This window comes from Terrapene carolina, unplaced genomic scaffold (assembly GCF_002925995.2).
Source record: "Terrapene carolina triunguis isolate 2854851 unplaced genomic scaffold, T_m_triunguis-2.0 Scaffold111, whole genome shotgun sequence".
In the NCBI taxonomy this organism is placed as follows: domain Eukaryota; kingdom Metazoa; phylum Chordata; order Testudines; family Emydidae; genus Terrapene; species Terrapene triunguis.
This window is the reverse complement of record NW_020664462.1, coordinates 9,055,684-9,080,674: the sequence shown is the minus strand read 5'-3', so window position 1 is coordinate 9,080,674 and position 24,991 is coordinate 9,055,684. Positions and strand designations below refer to the sequence as shown.

Below are 24,991 nucleotides of genomic sequence, written 5' to 3'. Positions count from 1 at the left end.
ATCTAGATTGTAAGTTTATGGGACAGGGACAGTCTTTTTGTTCATGTTGGTACAGCACCTAGCACAATCAGATTCTGGTCTATTACTAGGGATCCAAAGCTCTCTGGCAATACTAAGTAAATAATGGGACTTTAGGTTAATCTTAATAAAAATAGTCGTTTATGGAGGTAGCCTCAGAGACCTGTGAAGTCACCATATTACACACCAGAGTAGGATGGCTATCTGAATGAGATTACATCTGTGTGCACTATAATAAAAAGAGTAGAGTATTCTGTATCAATCATTGCTTTATTTCTGGTGTTTGCCAGAGTGTGGCAAAATAATTTTCCATAATTTTAAAAATAATAGTGTTTATAACCATCAATTAGAAATATGAAAAAAATTCTATTTTCTTACTACATTTTATTTCTATCAGAGCATTTCTCATATATGTAGGAAAAAGGTTCCAAGCTCACAAAGAGCCCATATTGACTTTACCAATGGACAAATGAAAAATAATTCCCAAGCTAAGCTATGCAATTTTAAGTCATGAAGTCAAACACTTAAGTGCAACCTCTATAAGAAGCTCAAATTTGTAAAAATTTGTGCAAATTCTCCCCAGTAAATTTTAGTTTTAATTCATTAACTAAGGGTTCTTAAAAGAAATACTTTTCAGATTTAAATAATATGACAATCTTCAGCTACTTTATGTATCCTGGGTAGGATTTTCAAAAGTGCTCAGTGTTGATCTAACTCTGATTCTATGGAAGTCAATGACAGTTTCTTGATATATCAAAATTAAAAACCACTTAATCGTCTACTAATCTCTTATTTTCTTTTTAATTCTATTTGATACTTAGATTAGGGCTGAGTGAAACCAAGATAAAGCATTGTATTGCAGTTGATAAGGCCTGCACGGCATGCGGGCTGTCAGACTAGATGTTATACATCGGATTTGACAATACCCAAACACAAGGAGGTCAGTTAAGTGTATAGTAAAAAGTTGCTTTACTGCTGGGGATATATTTATTATTTGTATTACAGAAACACCCAGAGGCTAAACCAGGGCCCAAGATTACTAGGCACTGTACAAACACAGAATGACAGTCCTTACTCCAAACAGCTTACAATCTAAATAGACAAGATAGGGAGGGGGAAAGTATTATCCCCATTTTACAGATGAGAAAATGAGGCACAGAGATTCAGTATCTTAGCTACAAGACCATCCTGCCTCTCAAGGTAGTACTTTTTTCATTTTAAGGAATGTTAGTATATTTTTTTCATTTAACAGTAGCCCTATGTGTATAAGCAGTTCAAAGTGCATCATCATAGGACTGGAAGGGACCTCGAGAGATCATCTAGTCCAGTCCCCTGCACTCATGTCAGGACTAAGTATTATCTAGACTATCCCGGACAGAAGTTTGTCTAACCTGCTCTTAAAAATCTCCAATGATGGAGATTCCACAACCTCCCTAGGCAATTTATTCCAGTGCTTAATCACCCTGACAGTTAGGAAGTTTTTCCTAATGTCCAACCAAAACCTCCCTTGCTGCAATTTGAGCCCATTGCTTCTTGTCCTATCCTCAGCGGTTAAGAACAACAATTTTTCTCCCTCCTCCTTGTAACAACCTTGGTTACGAGGTTACATGGTAACATTAACTACATAGCAATTTCTTCTGCTATATGAAGAGTGTTTTTACTAACAGTGTAAAGGATCCAAAAGCACCATTAAGATATAAATGACATGATACCACCATCAAGTGTTCCATTATACATGAAACAGGATCTAATTTTTTTTTAAAGGTAGATAGATAGATAGATAGCTCTATCTATCTATAGAGTACCACCAAAAAAAAAAAAAAGTCATGAAAAGAATGCATTGTGTCAGTTTTTTTCAAAATTAAATATTTTAGGAAAAATATATGCTAATAGCATTCCCTGACCCTTAGTAATGAGTAGTACTGAATGAATATATTATTCAGGTGGAATTTGGAACAGCCGAGGTAACTACTGCAGACTAAAAACAAACCAGGGATTGTTACAAAGACTGACATTGCTATGTATGGCGCATTAATGGCATGATAAAAAAAATTCAGGACAAGACTGGCTGTACAATATGCATTATCACACAGAACCAATAACTGTTCCCTGGCAGGTGATCAAACCAAAACCAGGAAGGGAATGAACATCTCTGAAAATATTACAGGACTCAAGGGCCTTAGACTGAAAGAGGCTAACTGCCTTTGACTCTGGGCCAAGTAGTATTGTATTCCCTTCTCTCTCCATTTGAAGCTTTGCTTTCACTAAGCAGCAGTTATGAAGGGAACAAGTGCATCTCCATCCTTCTCTCTCCATTCAGTATATTCACATACCTGGTTAACATCCAGAAATCTCCTGTCTCCTGCTACCTGGAGTTTTGCCTTAACGCAAGAAACGCTACACACAAATCTGAGACTAAGCTTTCCCAAAGTTTGCCTTTATCTAGGGTTTTCCTTGAAGGATCCCCTCTGTCTCAGCCCCTAGTTTCCTCTTCAGAGAAAGACTCCGGCCTCACCTGTTCCCTGGTTGATGTTAATTGGAACCAACTTGCTAGTATGATGCAGCAGTAGATATTCTATATCTTCAGAGTTCCAGCATCTGAGTGAATGGTGACTCAACAAAAGTGTTGCATTCTCAGACAGGGTCCTAGGACTTGCCATTTAGGTCCCTGCCACAAGGCATAATTAATCTGATCCTGCCTGAAAAGTAGAATCCTAAAGGGACCCCATGCTAAACACCAAACATTCTCAATAGTTTGCATGTCTGAAGATCAGATGAAACAAGCAACTGGCTTTTGGTTCCTAGTTCATTAGTTCTTCACATGCAATGCCATTTCTGTGCTGACATCTAGCATGTGAAGGCTTTTCTCTCCTGCAGATCTGAAGGGGCATGGGAAATATGAATTATGAAGGAAAAGGTTTCACAATTCATGTGAAAACTAAATATCTTAAGTAGGAATTTAGTGTAAGGGTGACACCTAGGTGGTTTAAGGAATGTAAGAGATGTGTATATCTGACAGTAACTCATTTATGCTGACATCCAAGCCTTCTAACTGGAGCACTTTCTACCCAATTGTCACAAAGCTTATATCAAGGAATAGGGAACGTTAATTTCTGTAGGATCAATTTTTAAATCCATTCCAATAGATCTAAATGAAGACCCTGGAGAAATTGCCTAGAAAAGTCATAATTAGTAGATATTTCATCATAGTTAGTCAATGAAGGTAAAATATTTATGGTGATTAAAATCAGATCTCAAGCTCTTTATCTTTTTTTTTAAAATCAAGCTTTTTAGTAATTAGAAAGTGTAACAAACAGTGGTCACCATTAATAAATCAACAGTGATTCACACTTACTACACAGCAATATCTGAAATACTGCAGTATTTCCCCAGAATAAAGTAGAAAAATAACTGGGTCTCAGACATCACTGTGTGGACACTGTGGATCAAATGTTGACTTTTTAAATACAAGCACCACAAGTACTTGCTGAGCCTTTTGTTCAGTCAAGATGAAAACTTTATGCATATTACAGTAGACATTGTGTCTTTAGAAGTTATTAAACTAGTCACCGTTCAGGGCTTATGCATTCATCTCAGGTTTCCATGCTGTTAATTAGCATAACAGCCTTCAAAAAGCAATGATCGATCAAAAGTGTCTCAAGTGAGTTGAAGAAATACTACATTCTTTGACAGAGTAAGCAGGAATTCTGGTTTTCTGTTTGAAGTGTCAACAAATGGCAAGCAACCATTTTTCAGGAATTCACTATATAAAGCAACAACTAAGCCTCCACAAAATGACAAGGTTAAAAGTGAAATTCAATAGAATTCACATCTTGTTAATGCTAAGTGTTGTAAGTAAGACACTAGAAGTAATCCTTTCACTCTATTCTGCACTGATACGGCCTCAGTGGGAGTACTGTGTTCAGTTCTGGGCTTCACATTTCAGGAAAGATGTGGACAAATTGGAGACAGTCCAGAGGAGAGCAACAAAAATGAAAACATGACCTAGGAGGAAAGATTGAAAAAATTGGGTTTGTTTAGTCCGGTGAAGAGAAGACTGAAGGGGGACATGATACGAAAGATCTTGGAGTCATTGTGGATAGTTTTCTGAAAACATCCACTCAATGTGCAGCAGAAGTCAAAAAAGCTAACCATGTTGGGAATCATTAGGAAAGGGATAGATAAGAAAGAAAATATCATAATGCCTCTACATCAGCAGTTCTCAAACTGTGGGACGGGACCCCGAAGTGTGTCATGATCCCATTGTAATAGGGTCGCCAGGGCTGGCATTAGACTTGCTGGAGCCCAGGGCCGAAGCCCGAGTCCCATGGTCCCGGGCCAAAGCTCAAGCCCCACGGCCTGGGGCTGAAGCCCAAGGGCTTCAGCCTTGGGTGATGGGGCTTGGTTTTGGCTTTGGCCCCCCTGCCCGGGGTGGTGTGGCTTGGGAGGGCTCAGGCTTCCGTCCCCTCTCTTGGGATTGTGTAGTCATTTTTGCTGTCAGAAGGGAGTCACGGTGCAATGAAGTTTGAGAACCCCTGCTCTATATAAATCCCTGGTACACCCACATCTTGTGCAGATCTTGTCACCCCATCTCAAAAAAGATGTATTGGAATTGGAAAAGGTACAGAGAAGGGCAATACAATGACTAGGGGTATGGACCAGCTTCTGTATGAGGAGAGATTAAAAAGACAGAATTTTCAGCTTGTAAAAGAGCCAACTAAGGGGGGATATGATAGAGGTCTATAAAATCATGACTGGTGTGGAGAAAGTAAATAAGAAAGTGTTATTTACCCCTTCACATAATACATGAACCAGGGGTCACCAAATGAAATTAATATGCACCATATTTAAACAAACAAAAGGAAGTACTTCTTCACACAATGCACAGTCAACCTGTGGAACTCTTTGCCTGGGGATGTTGTGAAGGTCAAAAGTATAACATGGTTAAAAAAAGAACTAGATAAGTTCATGGGGGTTCGGTCCACCAATGGCCATTAGGCGGTATAGGCAGTGATGCAACACTATGCTCTGAATGTCCCTAGCCTTTGTTTGCCAGAAGCTGGGAATGGATGACAGGGGATGGCTCACTTGATGGTTCCCTGTTCTGTTCATCGCCGCTGAAGCACCTGGCACTGGCCACTGTCAGAAGACAGGATTCTGGGCTAGATGGACTATCGGTCTGACCCAGTATGGCCATTCTTATAATAGTTTTTAAGTACATGAAAGGTTGTTATAAGAAGGAGGGTGAAAAATTGTTCTTGTTAACCTCTGAGGATAGGACAAGAAGCAATGGGCTTAAACCACAGCAAGGGAGGTTTAGGTTGGACACTGGAAAAATCTTCCTGTCAGGGTAGTTAAGCACTGAAATGAATTGCCTAGGGAGATTGTGGAATCTCCATCATTGGAGGTTTTTAAGAACAGGTCAGACAAACACCTTTCAGCAATGGCCTAGTTATTGTGTAGTCCTGTCTTGAGTGCAAGGGACTGGACTGGAGGCCCCTTCCAGTTCTACATTTCTATCTACACTTCTATCTGATCTATGGTAAAGTGTCTCTTTCCTGTTCATTCTCCCTGCACTTTACTGCTTGGGCATGCACAGCAGCAGCATGGTGAGTAGTCTTTTTAGTGCAGTTAAACCCTATGTGTGAACACAGGATACAAACAATAAATGAGATTTTAAAAGTGACTTCAAACTTGTATTTAGCGCTCTGCCAATGAAACCAATTTCTGCTGAAATGTATGCAGTCAGTTCAAACAAACCTGTAAACAAACCAAAATGTTTTTCCCCCGCTAGAAGTTACAAAGCATGCAATTAGCCAAAAGTAAAGAAAAAAATGAGTAAAGACCGAAGTGAAAATCAGATGCTCTGTGCATAAGATTTCACTTACACGGGGATTGGGAATATGATTTTCTGTGCCACTCACTTTCTAAATAATACTGGGATTCTGAGTGAATGAAAGAATGGATACAGCAATTTGAAGTCTTAAACAACTACATAACCAGTGCTGTATATTCACCTGTGCTTTCACTCAAAGGAGACTACAGCCAACTGCTGAAACCACTATGATTCTGCTTTATTACTTAGAAAGAAAGACACTAGAAGAATCAAGTTGAGAGAAATCCAAGAAAGCAAGGATATTCTGAACTACAGTTAAAACAACACCTTTAATGTACTGAGGTACAAGGACTTCTCAGGACTCCATTTCACCTGGAAACTCTCTCTCTCAAACTAGTCTTCGGGAAGGGGGAGGGGGAACAAGCTCTTTTTTGTTTATTCACAGCACCATCAAAATTTACTAAAATCTGGTTACAATATTAGAAAAAAAATGAATTACTTTATTGCTGCTTAACACACACCTCCCCTGCAAATTCAAATGTAACATTCTACAGTACACAGAAAGCAGAAATGCTTTCTCAATAATACTTATTTTAATTTTTTTTAAAGCAGCAGTAGGCTCTTCTACAGGTGCTGATGAAAACTTGAAATCTGACAGGGATGTGATCTCTGGCCGACAGACATGCCTTTCTGGGGTTAGGAGAAAATCTGCAAATTTGCCATGTTCTGTGTGTTGAAATAAAACATACTTCATGAAGGTAAATTGTTTTTGACACAATAAAGCTAATGATCTGTCGATGTTTCACTGGTGTTGCACACACATGCAAAAAGCAATTGGAAATTCTCACAGAACAGATGACCTCTCTAGATTTGTCACTAGATTTGTGCGTATGTGCTCAATAAAACTGAATGGATTTTCAATTTTAATATATACGGACTTGTGTAATCTAGCACGGCTCTTTTCAGAAACCTAAGAAATTAAAAAAATTAAAAATCTAATACACTAAATGATTAAATATGCAAAGTAAAGCATATAAAAGTTAAAAAACAAAATTAAGGTTGCTTAAGTAACTTTAGTTCTGTAGCCTCATGGTATATATTAGGGTACAACCTTTAGGTACATAATCACATGCTATTTCACCCAAAGGATATCTTCCTCATTCAGGCCCCAATTCGGCAAGCATTTAAGCATGTGCTTAAGACTCACTGACTTCAATGGGTCTTAAAGCAGATGCTTACATACTTTATAGATTGAACCTCAGGATTTCAGGGCTCAGGCTGGATGGTGCATTAAGAGTAGAAAGGGGGGCATAAAAAACCTTAACCCTGACCCTTTATATGTAGATATTATGATTCAGTCTTTATTTACATGACCATATACCGATACTTTCCCACCATACTGGGATATTGTGAAGATAAGTTCAGTAATGTTAAGAACATAAGAATGGCCATACTGGGTCAGACCAAAGGTCCATCCAGCCCAGTATCCTGTCTGCCGACAGTGGCCAATGCCAGGTGCCCCAGAGGAAATGACCTAATAGGTAATGATCAAGTGATCTCTCTCCTACCATCCATCTCCACCCTCTGACAAACAGAGGCTAGGGACACCATTCCTTACCCATCCTGTCTAATAGCCATTAATGGACTTAACCTCCATGAATTTATCTAGTTCTCTTTTAAACCCTGTTATAGTCCTAGCCTTCACAACCTCCACAGGCAAGGAGTTCCACAGACTGACTGTGCGCTGTGTGAAGAAGAACTTCCTTTTATTTGTTTTAAACCTGCTGCCCATTAATTTCATTTGGTGGCCCCTAGTTCTTATATTATGGGAACAAGTAAATAACTTTTCCTTATTCACTTTCTCCATACCACTCATTTTATATACCTCTATCATATCCCTCCTTAGTCTCCTCTTTTCCAAGCTGAAAAGTCCTAGCACCTCTTTAATCTCTCCTCATATGGGACTCGTTCCAAACCCCTAATCATTTTAGTTGCCCTTCTCTGAACCTTTTCTAATGCCAGTATATCTTTTTTGAGATGAGGAGACCACATCTGTACGCAGTATTCAAGATGTGGGCGTACCATGGATTTATATAAGGGCAATAAGATATTCTCCATCTTATTCTCTATCCCTTTTTTAATTATTCCTAACATCCTGTTTGCTTTTTTGACTGCCACTGCACACTGCGTGGACGTCTTCAGAGAACTATCCACGATGACTCCAAGATCTCTTTCCTGATTAGTTGTAGCTAATGTTTGAGAACTCTGATACTATAAGAGGGAATCTCATAGAAAACCCTATTAATAAAGAAAAAGTTCTTCCTTCAGAGCAGTGGTTAGGTGCTGTGCAGTGCAAGAAGCATGCCACATACCTAAACAATAAGAATATTGAACAGTTGCCTCACTTACTGAGTACCATCCACGCTGAGCATCAAATTCACCATTTAATTCTGCTATTTCTTTAAAATTTGGAGAATATAGCTTTGAAATTTCTGAGTAATATTTGTATAGACTTACAAGGATATTCTTCTTAGCAGGTAAATACAAACAGTGGTAGAATACCGTTTAACAAGTCTTGGATGTCTAATTTCTTATAAAAAGGGTTTGCTGTTTCTGTTAAGATGTTTATATTTGGAATGAGTGTACTGAATGAGTTCATAGCCGCAGTTAACAGCCAAGCTTTATTGCATTCCTCTGTCATTTGCAGTGTTGTGGTTATATTTTACTAATAGTAAAATCTCATCTTAAACTGTTAATGCTTTATTCCATTTACAGCTGGGTGCCATGCTTTGACATGGTAAGACAGCTACAGCACTGCTTTCTAGCTCTAGTGGTTGTCAGTGCTGCTAAAATGATGAGAACTGAAGTTGGAAGGGATGGGAAAGCAAGATAGTAATCTAGTAGTGAATGTTGCACACCACTAAAAGTTGATATTTTCAGGTTTCTAGTGATATACACCTTTTGCTTCTAGCCCTGATGATCTGAGAGATATCAAGTTTTAAAACTGTCACTGGTCCTTCAGGGCAATGCTTTTTTGGCACTGGTCCGGGACTACAAAATAGGAAGCAATGGTCCTGGAACAAGTATAATTTCCAACAATTTTTCAGCTCCAAGAAAAGATGGTGATTAAGAGAAGAGATCTGTGTGGCTGAAATACTAATCTTGACACTATTAAGCTGCAGCATTAATGGGGTCTATTGAGATACTGGTTTCAATGTTGGGCCTTAAGGAGCTGGGGTATAAAAGAAAAATAGGGGAATCGTCAGGGAAATAGTCCGATCTTCAGAAATTTAGGACACCTGCAGGAGGGGGAATATATCAGTGCCCCCACAGACTTGCATTGACATTGCTTTAAGAACTTTGCTGTGGCAAATCTCAATAAGGTACTGAAATGGTGAAGGAGTATTGGCACATACAGTGCTGAAAAGTATATCTGCAATTTAAAAAACATTAAAAAAAACCCCAAGTCCATATTAAAAGCAGTCTAAGAATTATTAATTCTTTGGCAAAAAAGCTTAAGTCCAAACAACTTTTAAAATCCCTAGGTCAAAGAGTGTCAAATGTTTTTATTTGGTTTTGAATAACTCCAACCTGACAACTTGTATTCCAAGTTTGAACCAGGTGACAAACAGACCTACTAAGCCCAGAAAACTATGATTCATAACAAAACCACCATCTTAAACAACTACAGTAGCATGATTGGGGTTGCTGTAATACTCTTGAGTAGCTTGCACCAAGAAAACTAAAGCCTCATTTTACAGGATCTAATCTCCAACAGACGAGCTTAAGTAATTGGGGCATGTGGAAACAGAAGTAAAGTTCATAGAATCATAGGGTTAGAAGGGACCACAAGGGTCATGTAGTTTAAGCCCCTGCCAAGATGCAGGATTTGTTGAGTCATATCCCTGCCCATTTAGTACCAGTGAGTTGCCTTTTGTCCCCAATATGACTGTTAAATAACTTCAGCGTATTGGCTTTTGAGTACCTCTTTATACATTTTCAAAGTGACAAAAATCAGAGTTAAGTTACATGATGGATAAATGCAGATGACAGCTTTACGAAGCTGGACTGTCCTTTTGTTCCTATTAATTAGTTTTATCTGTATACCTTATAGGCACATTGAAGGTAATTTACCTCACGACTTTATACAACCTTACAGATTAGAAAACAAAAGTCTTATAACATGCAACACAGAGCAGATCCAGTCAAGTCCAACATAATATAAAATGAACCAAAGCAAAAAACTATGAAAATTATTAAAATAAAAGGGATAAAAATACATACACTTGGTATGGGAATGACCTGCATCTGGTCACCCTGGGGGAAAAGAAAAAAAAATATCATTGTAAGGGCTTTTGAAAGGATGGAACAGAAAGATCTGAGACATTAAATTTGGCACTCAAACATTTTTAACAAAAAGGCTCCAAGTATTCAAGAATGCAACAAAAAATAATCAAACAGGTCCTTGCATTTTAGCTGCTAAAGTGATTGGTTAGTATAACACAGTATTAGTGATTTTTTTAGACCATAAACTGATAAATCCCGTGCTTTAATTAATAAGAGGAAGTAGGAAAACGTATCCATATTCACTTCAAGATTTCCTTTCTTCAAGTAATAAAGTCCACGGATTAGTTACAATGAGTATACCAGTCTGATTAAAGCTACTGGGCAAAACCAGTCTTGTCAGTCACTGGCAGCAGTGGAATGCCCTACCTCCTGAATTTCCCTCCAGTTGAGGTGACTTTCAGAACTAGGTTCATTCAAAACTACTTTCCTAAATTACAGCTTATGTTAAATATAGTTTAAGGAAAAAGAATTTCTCCTACTGCAGAGCATGGTAAATTCCACCTCACAAACCTACAATCTTGGGTGTCCATTTCCATCTCTATTCTAGATGAGCCATCTGTTTCCAGATTGATCCTGATATGTGTGGACCCGATTGCTTGAAGAAAGGAAATTTTCAGGTAGCATAAATAAAAATTTTCCTATTCTTTCCTCTTCTTTGCCCTAAGGTCCACAGATTGGTTACAATGCGATTTTCGTAGCAATGTGCATCCAGGGTGGGAAGCAGGATTGTCGTTTAAATATGGACATCCAAAATGAAATAGATTATATGTAAATATTTCTTCTATCATCCCTTGGGCATTAAGGCATGGAGAATACTTCTGCTAAACGAAGGAAATGGCATAATGACCAATATGCAGAGTTTGGTGAAGTAGGCCTTCTAGCAGATCTCAATTACAGGAGACATGACTACTTTGTCCTGAAATTGTCAGTGCTCCTAAGGATTGGACTACAATGCCTAACCGAAGGAGGAATATTTCTTGAATGCCATGACAGTTCTGAGGACTACCTGTCTTAATTAAAAGTACAATACTAGATCTCAGAGAAAGCTCTCGATTTCAAATAACTCATCTGATTGAATATGTAAGCCTTTGGGAGGCCTACCCTAGTTGGTAGGAAGTACCACTTACTTCCGGGGTTCAATCTGGGTAATGCTGTAAGGAGCAGAATGAGGTTCCAAGGTTGTCCTCAATGACTGTGCAGGGTTGGAATAAGATTGATGCCCCGAAGATGCATTTAATGTTGGAAGCTGTGTACAAAACTTCCTTGCTTTTAACATGTTGAGAACATTATACTACACACATTTGACCTTTTTGCTTGGGCACTCTTACACGTCACAATAAAATCATACTAGGGGAACTCAAGGCTATGTTTCACCGGTTGAACGTGGTAGTTAAAACTATGAACTTTGCATCAGCCAGTAGAATAAGTTCTATTTCTTGACTTCTGTTTTGGGATCCTTGAGAACAGTAATTACTTCATCCAAGTATTCATTTTAAATCTGTCTGGGCCAAGATAGAGGATTGGTCTCACAATAACAGATCCCCCCCTCTGAGACAGAGACATCCCAAAAGCCAGTGCTAGGTTAATCAATTCTGAGAGCCATAGCTTCTTCAGCCAGACGTACAAAACAGAATCATAACCACACTCTAGCTCCTATTTTTTGTATAATCCTGGGAAGCAGTGAAAGGCGTGGAAAGACCTATAGCATGAACCCTACCCAGCTTTGCACGAAGACCTCACTGGGTCCAGACTGCAGGGTACTTTATTTACTGGTTCCAGATGCAAAGAGATCAATCACCAGCCCAACAAATTGACTCATGCTGATTAAGATATTTCTGGGTGCAACCACAACTTTGCTAAACTGACTTCTGCCATGTAAATCTTGGGGTTCCATCTCCTTGGTGAGCAGTGCACATAGAGATAAGAAACGTTGCTCAGCCCAGCACAGGAGAATTTCTCTTGGGAATGGAGCTGATCATGTTCTTCATAGTTATTCTTAAAACTATCAGACATGTTGACTGTCACAAGAATAGGTCTGTTATCCATTGAATAAGCAGTGCTCTGAGACCTCAGTGAATCATTGTGTTCCACCTCTTTTCCATTTCCTGATCTGAATCAGGAAAAGCCCTGGAAAAAAAAAAAATCTGATTTGCTGCAGTCGTCACCTATCGAAGCAGAGAATGTACAATTGGAGAAAGAACTCTGCCAATTAATGAGATTGGTGAGGTGCAGAGGGTATACCAATTGTGTATTATGTGAACTGTGCATCACTTAAGCATGCCTGTGTATTAGATCACAATTCCTAATAGGCTCCAATAAGAATTGAATTTTTGTTCATGACACCACTTGTTTTTCATTATGACCATCTTCATAGTCTGTTAATCTTCCTCTGACATGAGACCTTGTATCTGACAGTATTCATCCTCAGCCCAGGGCTATGACTGACTCTCCTGGAATCATGTGTCTGTGTTTGTCCTGAATTCAAGATACACCAGGAAGTAAGAGTGTGTGTGAGTGTGAGTGTGTTTTTTTCAGGTTATTCCTCAACACTGTATACTATAGCCAGCTTCTGGAGAGAGGAGGAGAAGACGAGGCCAGGCACGGCAACCTGCAATGGCAGCTGGGATCAAAAAAGCAACACTTTCCCAATTTTCCAGGTGTGGCAGGAAATTCCTATCCTTCTATTACACCTTCATATGGTGCAGAACAGATATACAGCCACAGCTTGTCTAGGGCAACTGCAGACCTCTTGGTTTACTGAAACTACACTTGAGTACTTTTTTGCCTGGATTTTTTTTTTTTAAATATATGTTTTACTACTCGATTTTTTAGCTCTGATTTAGACTGCTGGCCTTCCTCCACTAAGGAAGAAGAATTTCCTTTGAGGGTGTATGTGTATGCATGCCTTGAGGAATCAGCACATAACTAACATTTTTATCTATGACTTGGAAGAAAACATCAAATCCTCAATGATAAAGTTTATAGATGACACAAAATTGGGGGAGTATAATGAAGAGAAGTCGCTGATTCAGAGCAATCTGGATTGTTTGGTAAACTGGGTGCAAGCAAACCATATGCATTTTAATATGATTAAGTGTAAATGTAGAAACAAAGAATGCAGGTTGTAGTTACAGGATGGGGAACTATCATAGAAAGCAGTGATTTTAAGAAAAGATTTGAGGGTCAAGGTGGATAAGTCAGCTGAACATGAGCTCCTAGTACAATGCTGTAGCTAGAAGGACTAATGTGATCCTTGGATGCATAAACAGGAAATCTCGAGTAGGAGTAGAGAAGTTATTTTATCTCTATATTTGGCACTGGTGCCACTTCTGCAGGAGTACAGTCTTCAGTTGTGGTGTCCATAATTCCAGAAGGATGTTGATAAATTGGAGAGAGTTCAGAGAAGAGCCACAGGAATGATTAAAGGATTAGAAGACATGACTTATACTGACAGAGTCAAGGAGTTCAATCTATTTAGCTCAACAAAGAGAAGACTAAGGGGTGACTTGATTATAGTCTAAGTACCTCCCTGCGGAGCAAATATTTAATAATGGGCTCTTCAATCTAGCAGAGAAAGGTATACCATGATCCAATGGCTGGAACTTGAAGCCAAATTCAGAATGGAAATAAGCTGCACTGATCTGCCATGCTGCACTCTGTAAAGATGAGGGAACCCAACACGGATGATTAATTCCTATGATGCACTTCATGAAGGTGTCCAGGAGAATCAAACACTAAGGATTGTCCGAGCTACTACACTCTGTGAAGGAGAGCAGGGGAAACAGCACTGATTATTCATTTATTTCCCCTTTGGGAATTTGTCCCCTTAAACCTGCTTCAAAAAGGGGAATGAAACTGTGCTCAGCAATTGCTCCGAAAATAATTCACATGGCTAGTGATCTCTCTGTCCTATAAAAGGTTGGGTTTGTTTTTCTCCCCTCCCTCGTATGGACCCTTTCTGGGTCTCTCAAGGAAGGTACTGGCTTGGGGCTCAAGGATGGGCTCCCCAGAAGCTGTCCCTTCTCTATTGCATGGGATCTACATGGGCCAAATTGATCTGTTTCCCCTGGAGGTCTCAGCCTGTGATATGAGAAGTTCTGGGGAAGGAAGGCTGTTATATAGGTGGAAGCAGGGGGAGGGAGCTCTCTCCGGCATTAGCAGCATCTGTGTTGTGACAAGTGCCCTCCACCCATGACTCCTGGGGTAGTGGAAGTGGAGGAGGTGGCTGAGTTCCACAATCCGGGGCATGGCTGCTGGTGCAGGCTACAGGGACTCAGGAGCAATCTTTACTCCTGGGGAATTCTGTGCCACTGCGCAATGAAGAATTTTGCAAAAATTAATGTTGTGTGCACAATCCCCCCCCCCCCTCCCCAGAATAGGCTGCAGAGATGTTGGCCGCCTCTAGGGGCTGCTGGACCCAGCAGAGCCCAGTTTGCAAACAGAAGACAAGGCGAGTGGGAGAGAACTGGATGGTTCCCAGCAGCTGCAGTTCTCAGGACTCCCTGAAGGAAGGAGGCGGCAGCGTCTTGGCTTGGGGGGCCCGTGGCTGGGCTCTGGGGAGGAAAGGGGTATGAGTGTCTGGGTTGGGGGAGCCCCATGGCTGGACTCTGAGGGTGAGGGGGCTATGAATGTCTGGCCCCCTGACTGGGTTCTGAAAGAAAGAGGACAGAGAAACAGGAACTGGGTTGTCATAGGGGTTTCTTTAACTCTACTCCTGGAGGAATTTTTTGTTGTTGTGTCTGCATTGTTACAGACATACTTGCTGACAGGTATTTTGAAATAAATTACCAAAATAATTGAAACTGGTGTGATTATACAGTGTTATTTTGACAAATAAAATTCGCAGAATTTTAAAATATTGTGTGCAGAATTTTTATTTTTTTTGGCACAGAATTCTCCAAGGAGTAAATCTCCATCTGGTATGCTGCCCTTCTGGCTTCACCTCCATTCAGGAAGACTGGGGTGAGGGGCTGCTTGTCCCAGAGCCTGTTCTTCTCCAATTCTGCACACCTCCTTTCCTGCCAGGGGAGGGGGCCTAGGCTTGTCTGGACTTCATCTTGCCCACCACAGCTGACCTCTCCTACCTTGCCCGGGAGAAGGGGTCAAGGCAAATGGGATATTGTACTGTGACTGAAACAGCACTCTAGCCAGAGTCAGCTGAACTCCCCAATGACACAGTTGATAGTGGGGAGCATTCAAAAGACCCTTCCTTTTGCCTCTACAGCCGGGAGGAGTGGTTGAGTCTGTTTGCCATTGGGGAGGAAGAAAAAATGGAGGTAACTTCAAGAGGAACAGCATTCTCTTGCTGCCATACTGACAGGTCTGGTTCAGCACCCAAGGTGCAAGCAGGATGATGTACCCATTGTAACAGATCTGTGGACCATAGCACAAAGGTTTGTTCTGCATTAAGGGGCACTGTAGCTATATGGAGAAATAACAGAAAAAAGTTTGCATTATAATTTCAAGAGTTTCAGCTGTACTGAAAATTAACTATTTTCAGAATGGACTGATCAGAACTCAATGTATAAGGCACACGTTGCAAAGAGACTGTTCTGAGCAGTATTTTTAAAAATAGCTTCATACTTTTTAGAGAGTATCTGATTTTTAAAGTTTTTTTTTTATTAAAATGGAATAGTAATCATTGCTATCAAATTGTGATTATTCAATATGATTCTCAGCTCTGCACTTCTTCCAACCCTATGAACCAGTAAAGGGTCACTCAGGTAGCCAATCACAGCCGAACAATGCCAGACTGCAATGCTTGGTAAAATGCAACCACCACATTTGCTGTATGTTCTGAAAAATATTTTTCAGGGTAAACCAAAAATATTAAATAGCAACAGAATTATTTAACACAAGAATGTTAGCAGATCTGTCTTATTTCACTTAGTTTTGGAGACCTATATTTTACAAAAAATTTAGTTGTTGCTCTCCATTTTGCTTAATAACAAGCTGTTAATGCTGAAACAGATTTAAAAACTAATTCTTAAACCAATTAAAACTAAACCTATTAGGTCAATTTCAAGAATGTTCTTAACAGTTTTAGAACTGCTTACACTAAATTGCTATAAAATCACAATGCGCTTTCCCCATGTCTACTTCCTTCTCTTAATTTGTTTTTCTTATCTTTATCATTAGCATCCATATAGCAACAACCCTAAAAGACAGAAGGTGAAATACATAGACCATTTTATACTACAGCTCCTGGTAGGGACTAACTTCATGATTGCTTAACGCCCTTCCTCTGTTTTTCAGGGGAAATAGTGAGGTCAGAAAAGCTCTTGCCTGATAAAATATGACTTGAGAGCTGCAAATTCAAAGCATTTTCTGAAAAACTGCATTATCCCATACAATGTGACACTGAGTGTTCAATTATTTATCATTCCAAATCATTTATGCAGTTATCAACTTTAAATTCTCTAACAGTGTTATTTCAAATTTAAAATAAAGGCAGCATATACACTGCCACGGCAACTAAGCTAGTATCTACGACACATTCATGCAGCTTTCACTTATTTTCATCAAGGTTCAAGACCTCCATCTCCTTTCAATAACTTTACAGGCTTAGTTAAGTGGTTTAAGGATTTGACACTTTCTACTACCAAGTATTCTTAAGCTTTGTTGAAACTGGCCTTTTTACAAATTAAAATATGTTTGCCTCACTCTTTAGTCTATTCATAGTTATGAAAAATTTAATCCTTCCTAAGCATTCTTTTGATTGTTAATTATTCACTGAATACTTCTACTGAATTCACTGAAAACTGTTGTCTAATTTTAAAATGTGAACCTTGTGACATTTGTTTCTATCTGAATTTGGATGAACATTCATTTCTGAATTTTACAAATTGGAGTCAACTGTTTAATATTAATATTATATTAATACAGATTAACATGAGGACAATATCTAGTATTTACATAGCATATGTGGTGGGTCCCTCAAGGCATAATGTACATCTGTCAGAGTTATCTGTAAAATATTATGCCTTATGAACATTTCTATTTTGGATAATTAGACTAAGAGTAATTATTCTATCCCATAAAAATTGAATTAGATATTTTCTAGAGAACTGAGGATACCACGTACATTAAAAAGTGAGAGAATTACAAAATATTTAGGGGTAGTTTACATTTTGAAGTTTTTGGCCATCAACCCAAAGAACTTGCATCATTTTATTAGTTTGGTCTCCCAATACAATACCACTGCTAAAACTCAAATATTTAACATTTATCTCTTTTCTCTGGATCTTTTTCTTCCTCTGGAATTTATTCTTTTTTTCCCACCCCTTATTTTGCCAATAATCTTCTCTCCGTGCATCCTTCCCACATCCTATTATTTTGTAAGGGACAGAGCTTTGTTAATTCCCTGTTCCTCCCATATTACTATGTTTTTGCACACACTCCCTGCAGTGGACTGGAAGTCTGAGACTCTCCCTTTCTCATGGAAGACTAGATTTTGCTCACTCCACAGTTAGTCAATAATGCAACTGCAGCTAGGCAAAGAGGTCTACTGGACAGAGATGCAATTCCACCTCTTCTCCGGGTACAGCATACACACTGCAGTGCACCTAACCTACTGGCCCCATGGGCAGTGGACCAAATTCAGTCTCAGACTAGTGTGCACTATTCCAATTCAACACTCCAACCCTCCACTTAGTTTCCCTGCCATCCTGATCTGCTTATCCTTTCTTCCTTCCCCCTAGATAGCTCCTGTGCCACTGCTCCAACATTTCAGAGTCCAAGAGGCATTTACAAAAGCAGAAAAGTGACATGAAACTGACATGAACTGTGTCAAGATTCTGAACTGGAGCTGTGCGAGAAGTGAAAGGGGGAAGGAATTCCTTTATTTCTACTGCTCTTGCCCACACCGGCAGCAAAGGCTCACCCCTATTCTTCTGAGGCTCCCATGCCTAAAGGAACAGATGGGAAGTTGCTCTGGATAACAGTATAATACAATTCTGCCATGGAGAGTTCTGAAAATATAGCATGGCTTTGGAGAAAAGATAGGATGCCTCTGATCCCCATGCCAAACTAAGTCTTTGGTCATGCAAGGCAAGTTGCCTCCATGTTACCAGTTTAAAATATGTACAAAGTTATCATTATATGCTATAGTTATATGGATATGTAACCCTCTGGATTTCATAGCCACTGCTTTTTCATTTAAAGATTAGAAATTTTAAGGGCTTATTCAATTTAAATTACCCACTGTTCAATTACTATTTTAAACCTCAAAATAAGGTAGCACAACACAGCCTGCAACCTGGGAAAATAATCACTCTAAATTGACATCTCTGGGATGGTCTCATGGCAGCACAATACCTATGAGGTGAGGTGGGATTGAAAGAATCAGAATGTGAATCTCTCCCTTGCCCTACCCCATGCTAGGAATGTCTCATATCACTCAAAAAGCTATTTCAACTGAAGCTCAAAGTAGTGCTAATTGGCTCCAGAAGGAACAATATCTAACCCTCTTTAATTGGAGAACAACAATGGGGGTGAAGGAGGTGGACTGGGGGAAGGAAAAGTGAGAGTCCTTTTCCTATGACAACACAAGTCTAGATTTTTGGGTTCCTTGAGGTTTTATACAGGCCTGGTCCACACTTAAAAATTAGCTTGATTTAGCTACGTAGCTTAGGGCTGTGAAAAATTTCACATTCTGTGTTGCAGTGAGGTCGACCTAGCCCCCAGTGTAGAGGCAGCTAGATTGACAAAAGAATTTTTCTGTTGACCTCACTGCTGCCTCTTGGAGAGATGGATTAACTTTATCACTGGAAAAACCTCTTCCATCGATGCAGAAAGTGTCTATATTACACTGCTACAGGAACACAGCTGCAGCCCCATAGCAACTGTAGTGCAGATACGTCCACATTGTTTGCATATACTATTATTTTCTTCAGAGCTGCAGTACTAGAACCTTGTCTTAAATTACGATTACCTTTTTAAAGAAAAATGAAAATATTTTAAATTGGTATCTCGACAGGTGCTATTTGGTACTTTTTCAGGATGTTCACACTATTTGAGTTACAGTAAAGTTGAGCCTTTCACATGGGAAACATACCATGTAATTTGAGACTGCCAATTTATTTACAAGGATCTAAAGACTAAAAAAAAAAAAAAATGGTACAAGTCACTGACCTTCTGAAGTCCTCCATTCTCCTCCACCAATGGAGGAAGAGTACTAGTGCTATTGGTGGATGGTGGTTCCACATTGTAGTCACGAAAACAGCAGAATAAGGTGCTAAAGATACTTCGACTCCTTTGCTTCTTCAAGCTGATATTACATTGGGACACTATAAAATGGGGGGAAAAGAAATCATGCTGTAAGTTTTCCAGATATAAAATGCTTATATGTTATTTGAAAATTCCTGATGTTCATCAACTTTACCTTCACACTTTACACCATATCTTTCACTGTCAAACTTACACATAGAGGTCTGTATATACACATCAGGTTTGGCTCTCCACACAATCCAAACTCTTGTGATACCATACTGAGAGATCTTACTTTGATAGATGCTCTAGAAATACCTAAAACAGATACTGTGACCTATAGCCAGTAATTTGCTGCCAAAATCTGACTCTGAAATGGGACTCGGCTCTAAAACAGAATGTCATCAGGAGAAGTCAACTGATCCCTGGGCATATTTTGGGCAAAACACTTTACTGTTTGAGACAGAAACTCATTCCACATAGAATTTTTTTTTATTTTCCTGCTGCTTATGCCTTGACAGCTATGTTATAGAACATGAAAAGAACATAACAAACAAACAATTCTTGTAGCACAGAGAATTAAATGAAATGTCAGAAAGGAAGGCTGCCATTCCTACTGCGGAACAGATTTACGTGGCCCTGTGTGCTGAACCAGGGTAACTGAAGCTGCAGCATAAGGGAGGCAGAGAAACATTTTTGAAAGATATAATAAAACATACAGACTATGAGCTATCACTCATTAGGTACACAAAGGACCTCCAGTAAGCCCAAATGCTTTCAGCCCATAGTTTTAGCAACTACCTTCTACTATTACTCCTTTTCAAGGAGTAGGACAACCGTTATCCAAATATCCACTACAATCTTCAGTGCCAGGTTATCAGATACATGTTAGAAAAGCAACCATTTTCTGAATTTCCTCCGGACTAATCCTGATGAAAATAAGTATTTAGAAATATTTTATTTTATTACTACTTGAGATCTGTCAATACAATCTACATTACCTCTCCTGGAAAAATACCTCATACGACTCTCACACAATCTTATCTATTTCACTGCACAATTGTTAGTGACACTGAACATATAACATGGTAATATAATGTAAATCTACAATATTATGTGCATTTTTAGGTAAAAACAAGGCTCTAATAGAACTACTAACGTGAATGCAATCAGAGGATATTTATATAGCACATAAGAACAAAAATATGACAAGATTACTACTAGACACTCACATGTTTTGGATGCTGTTGTGAGACATGAGACCCAGACTATATTACCTTAAAATCACTTGAGAAGAGTAAACCATACATTATATGGGATCACAACCTGGAGGGGGGGGGGGGGTAGGACCACCTTGCCCTTCCCATTACATGGAGCAGAAGGGGTCCCAATAAGCAAAGGACTAATTACCCTCACTTTTTGATCCTGTTATAATTTAATAAAAATAATCTTTTAAGCAAAGTCTGAGCAAGCAACCATTTTATACCTACCCTCTTTTCAATTATAATACAGATTTAAATTAAAGGCACAGAGAACCACTTCAATCAGAAGCTGCTGATTTAAGGATTTCATTGGCTCCTAAACATTTTGCTGTGACAGATGGAATGAAAAAAGTCGTTAAGCTATTCCTCTCTATTTCCTCTGCCCTTTCACAGGTGCAGGACTACTGAAGACAATGCATACACAACCACCACCCAGATCCAGAATAGCAATCAACATCTTAGATTTCAATTTTTACAGTGTCTCTTTTCTAAACACATTAGCTCAGCCTTGCAAAATTCTAATTGACTACTAAGAGTGATTTTTTTTTTTTAACAAGTAATGAAATAAACTAGACATTTTATTTATCACCATGGTCAAGTGTGGGAAGTAGTTTTTGTGGCTCGGCTGGTGGTCTATTTTCCTGACAATTTCACAAGGATGCATTATAAAAACACCTCAATAAAACAGTACATTTCACTTCATTCATTTCCCCCCCTCAAAAATACTGTCCAACGTATCTCAGACAGTTTTTCTCCTCATACATCAAAGTTTTAAATCTAATCAAAGCAACAGATCTAGCCAGAAAATGAAAATCCTTCAGAAAGATACAATAATATTAATCCACACTAAAAAGGAGCAACATAACTCTTTATCTAACACACAGGATACAAACACACAATAGTGGATAGAGATAAAGCATCACACTACACCCGTTGTAGAACTGAATGGTCTTTTAAATAAATTCATTGCTATGTGAAAATAAAATAATTCTTTTAATGTTGAACAGTCATCATATAAATTATGTTTTCATAACATTTTCTCCTCCCTATCATTTGCAAAATTCTAGTACAGGTCTAAGAGTAATATTTCTCTCCCCAATATTTCATTTGGTAAATATTTTCTCCCTTTTAAAAAACCAGCAGCGGAACTCAACATGGTTACTTTTGGTTTATTGCCACAAAGTGGAAACACTCACAGTATCTGAAAGCAAATCGATTTGTACATGTATATTCTCTTAAATCCAGGTTATGTTTAGCTAACATGGTACATTTTACATTAAGAGAAACTGAACTTATGTTGCTTAAGGCAGTACTCTAAAAGTTCATACAATGAAACGTTTCTTTGTATAAAATCCATTTTATTTATTTACTTCGATTTATACATTAATAACGTTCTAAATGTTTCTGATATATTAAAAACTACAACTATAAATGAAGGACCACATTCTCAAAATTGTGTGAACATTTTTGATTGCACCCAATTTTCACATACACAATGCCTTGGGCCTAGGGCCCTACCAAATTCAAGGTCCATTTTGGTCAATTTCAGTCATAAGATTTTAAAAATCGTAAATTTCATGCTTTCAGCTATTTAAATCTGAAATTGCATGGTCTTGTAATTGTAGGGGTCCTGATCCAAAAAGGAGTGTGTGTGTGGGGGGGGGGGATTGCAAGGTTATTGTAGGGAGGGTTGCAGTACTGCTACCCTTACTTCTACGCTGCTGCTGGCGGCGGTATTGCCTTCAGAGCTGAGCAGCTGGAAAGTGGCGGCTGCAGGCCGGGAGCCCAGCTCCGAAGGTAGAGCCGCCGCCAGCAGCAGCGTAGATGTAAGAATGGCATGGTATGGTATTGCCACCCTTACTTCTGCGTGGATGCTGGCAGGATGCTACCTTCAGAGCTGGGTGCCCAGTCAGCTGCCCAGCTCTGAAGTCAGCGCAGAAGTAAGGGTGACAATATCATGACTGCCCTAAAATAATCTGGGGACCCCCCTGCAACTCCCTTTTGGGTCAGAACCCCCAATTTGAGAAACGCTGGTTTCCCCTGTGAAATCTGTATAGTATAAGGTAAAAGCACACGAAATACCAGATTTCACGCAGGGAGACCAGATTTCATGGTCCATGATGCATTTTTCATGGCTGTGAATTTGGTAGGGCCTTACTCATGCCTACATGAATGTCATGAATTTGCATGCAGACACACTAACACTTGAAGGATTTCCACATGTGCACTTTTGAACATTTGGGCTAATGTTTATTAAAATGGACATTTCTGAAATGTTTTTTTTTCTCCCAAAGCAGATTCCGAGGAAAACACAGTGTCAGCAAATGTAAAACACTTAATCTTGCTTTTCTATTAGCTTACCAATCATGAGAACTCTTCTTTGTCTTAATACAAACCTCACTTTCCATACATTTAAATATCAAACAAGTATCAAATCTGTATGGGGACTAAAGGTAGTTTACAGTCCCTTACATGCTACTCTCTTACACTCAGTGTCACGAACAACATTGTCCACCTTGCATTTCGTTCATTTTGCTTTCTTTTTGAATTCATAAATCTTGATTTGGAGGTCAAATGCTGATCTTAGCTACACCTGTGCAAATCTGAAATACCTACTTAGTTCTTCATTTTCCTCCTAAAAGCCCATTTCAACTTAGTTTTCCATTGTTTACTTGCACTCCTTTGCGGTCTGTTCTCACACTCCCCAATCTCAGTCTCTATTTAAAAATCTGAAAATTTACATGGATTAGCTTGTTACATAAAGTGACACTTATTTGTTTAAACACTACTTTTATTACATCTTTCCTGTTTGTGCGCTCCATGGTTATTTCAGGTAGACCATGATCCTGCAAACAATTACGTATGTGAATAGTCCCCATTTGAAGTTAATGGATCTGTGCATGTAAAGTTATACATATGCATAAATATTTGCAAGATTGGAGCCTTTTGATGTAAACTCCTCAGGGCAGTGACAATCTCTAAAAAGCATGACACAAATGTAAGGTGCTATATAAGTGTTTGTTCATTAGCTTCTCTTGCTGTTTAAAACAAGAAAAAGTTATATGGTCATTGAGCTTACTCTATGAGTTTACTGAATGCAGGACTAAGCCTGCCCTGACCCAGGCCATGGCACTGCCAATGTTCCGCCAGGAGGCTTCGCCCTCCCTCTCCCTCTACCCTGAAGCCAGTGGGGGCTCAGCTCCAGCCGGCAGCCTGGAGCTTGGGCCTGCTGGCTGTTGGGGACGGTGCTTCAGCCGGACTGGGTCAGGCCAGTGTGTGTGCGCGCACACGCACGTGTGTGTCTTGAGGCTCCTCAGGCCAGTGTGTATGTGTGGGGGGGGGCCCTCGGGGCTCCGGCATGCAGGGAAGGCAGGTTAGCCTCCCCAAAGGAGGGGTTCACCCGCTGCCCATGATTGAATGTAAAGGAGATATTAATGTGCCAAAAATTTCATTATCTGTGCTACAGCACTTTAGTCCTTGAGTCTCGGACACCAAAAACTGTGCATTCAGTCATGGTTCTGATAATTATTATTATCTATTATTTGTGTTATGGTAGCACCTTGGAGCCCTAGTCATGGACCATCGTGCTAAGTGCTGTACAAACACAGAACAGCAAGACAGTCCCTGCCCCAAAGAGCTTACAAAGCTAGACATAAGAGAAGAGAAACTGGATGGATAGACTGATGTGGAAGTACAAGGAATCAATAAGACAATACTGATCAGCAGGATAGACTGGATAGGCAACAGAGGCTTGCATTGTAGGCAAGAGTCAACCTTTCAATACTGAATGAAATAAGATGTAGGGTGGGGATAGGTCACAAAAGGCCTTGATAGTGAAAACAAGTAGCATGTGTTTGGTGGATAAAGAAGAGAGAGCCAGTGCAGGCACGCAAAGAAATGGCTAATGTGACTAGTTAGGAAAGTGATCTTTCCAGTAGCATTCTGAATGGGTATGAGCAGGGAAAAATTGCACTTGGCAAAGCCAGAGGAAAGGATGTTGCAGTAAGATGATGAGAGCCTGGTTGAGAGTTTTAACTGCGCGAATGGGCAGGGAAAGCCATATCTTAGAGATGTTATGTAAGAATCTGCAAGACAGACGTAGCCTGGACATGAGAATCTAGAGAAGGTTTAAGTTGAAAATGATACTCAGGTTACAGGCCTTAGTGACAGGCAGGATGGCGGCACTATCCACAGTGACTGAAAAAGGAGGTAGTGGGAAGAGCTTGGGGGGGAGATTAAGAGCTCTGTTTTAGCCATGTTAAGCTTGAACTGACCACTAGACTTCAACAAGGAGATAGGGGGGGAGCAGTGGGGGGGGGGG

General features: G+C 39.5%; 1 protein-coding gene across 1 annotated transcript in view; it reads right to left on the bottom strand.

Moving 5' to 3' along the window:
* CTDSPL (CTD small phosphatase like) overlaps nucleotides 1–24,991 on the bottom strand; it is a 112,023-nt gene that overhangs the window by 23,180 nt on the left and 63,852 nt on the right. The window contains exons 2-3 of the mRNA XM_026652057.2: nucleotides 19,334–19,488; nucleotides 10,139–10,171 (exon numbers count right to left, since the gene is read on the bottom strand). Coding sequence (XP_026507842.1) covers nucleotides 10,139–10,171; nucleotides 19,334–19,488 — 188 coding nt within the window. The remainder of the gene's footprint in view (nucleotides 1–10,138; nucleotides 10,172–19,333; nucleotides 19,489–24,991) is intronic.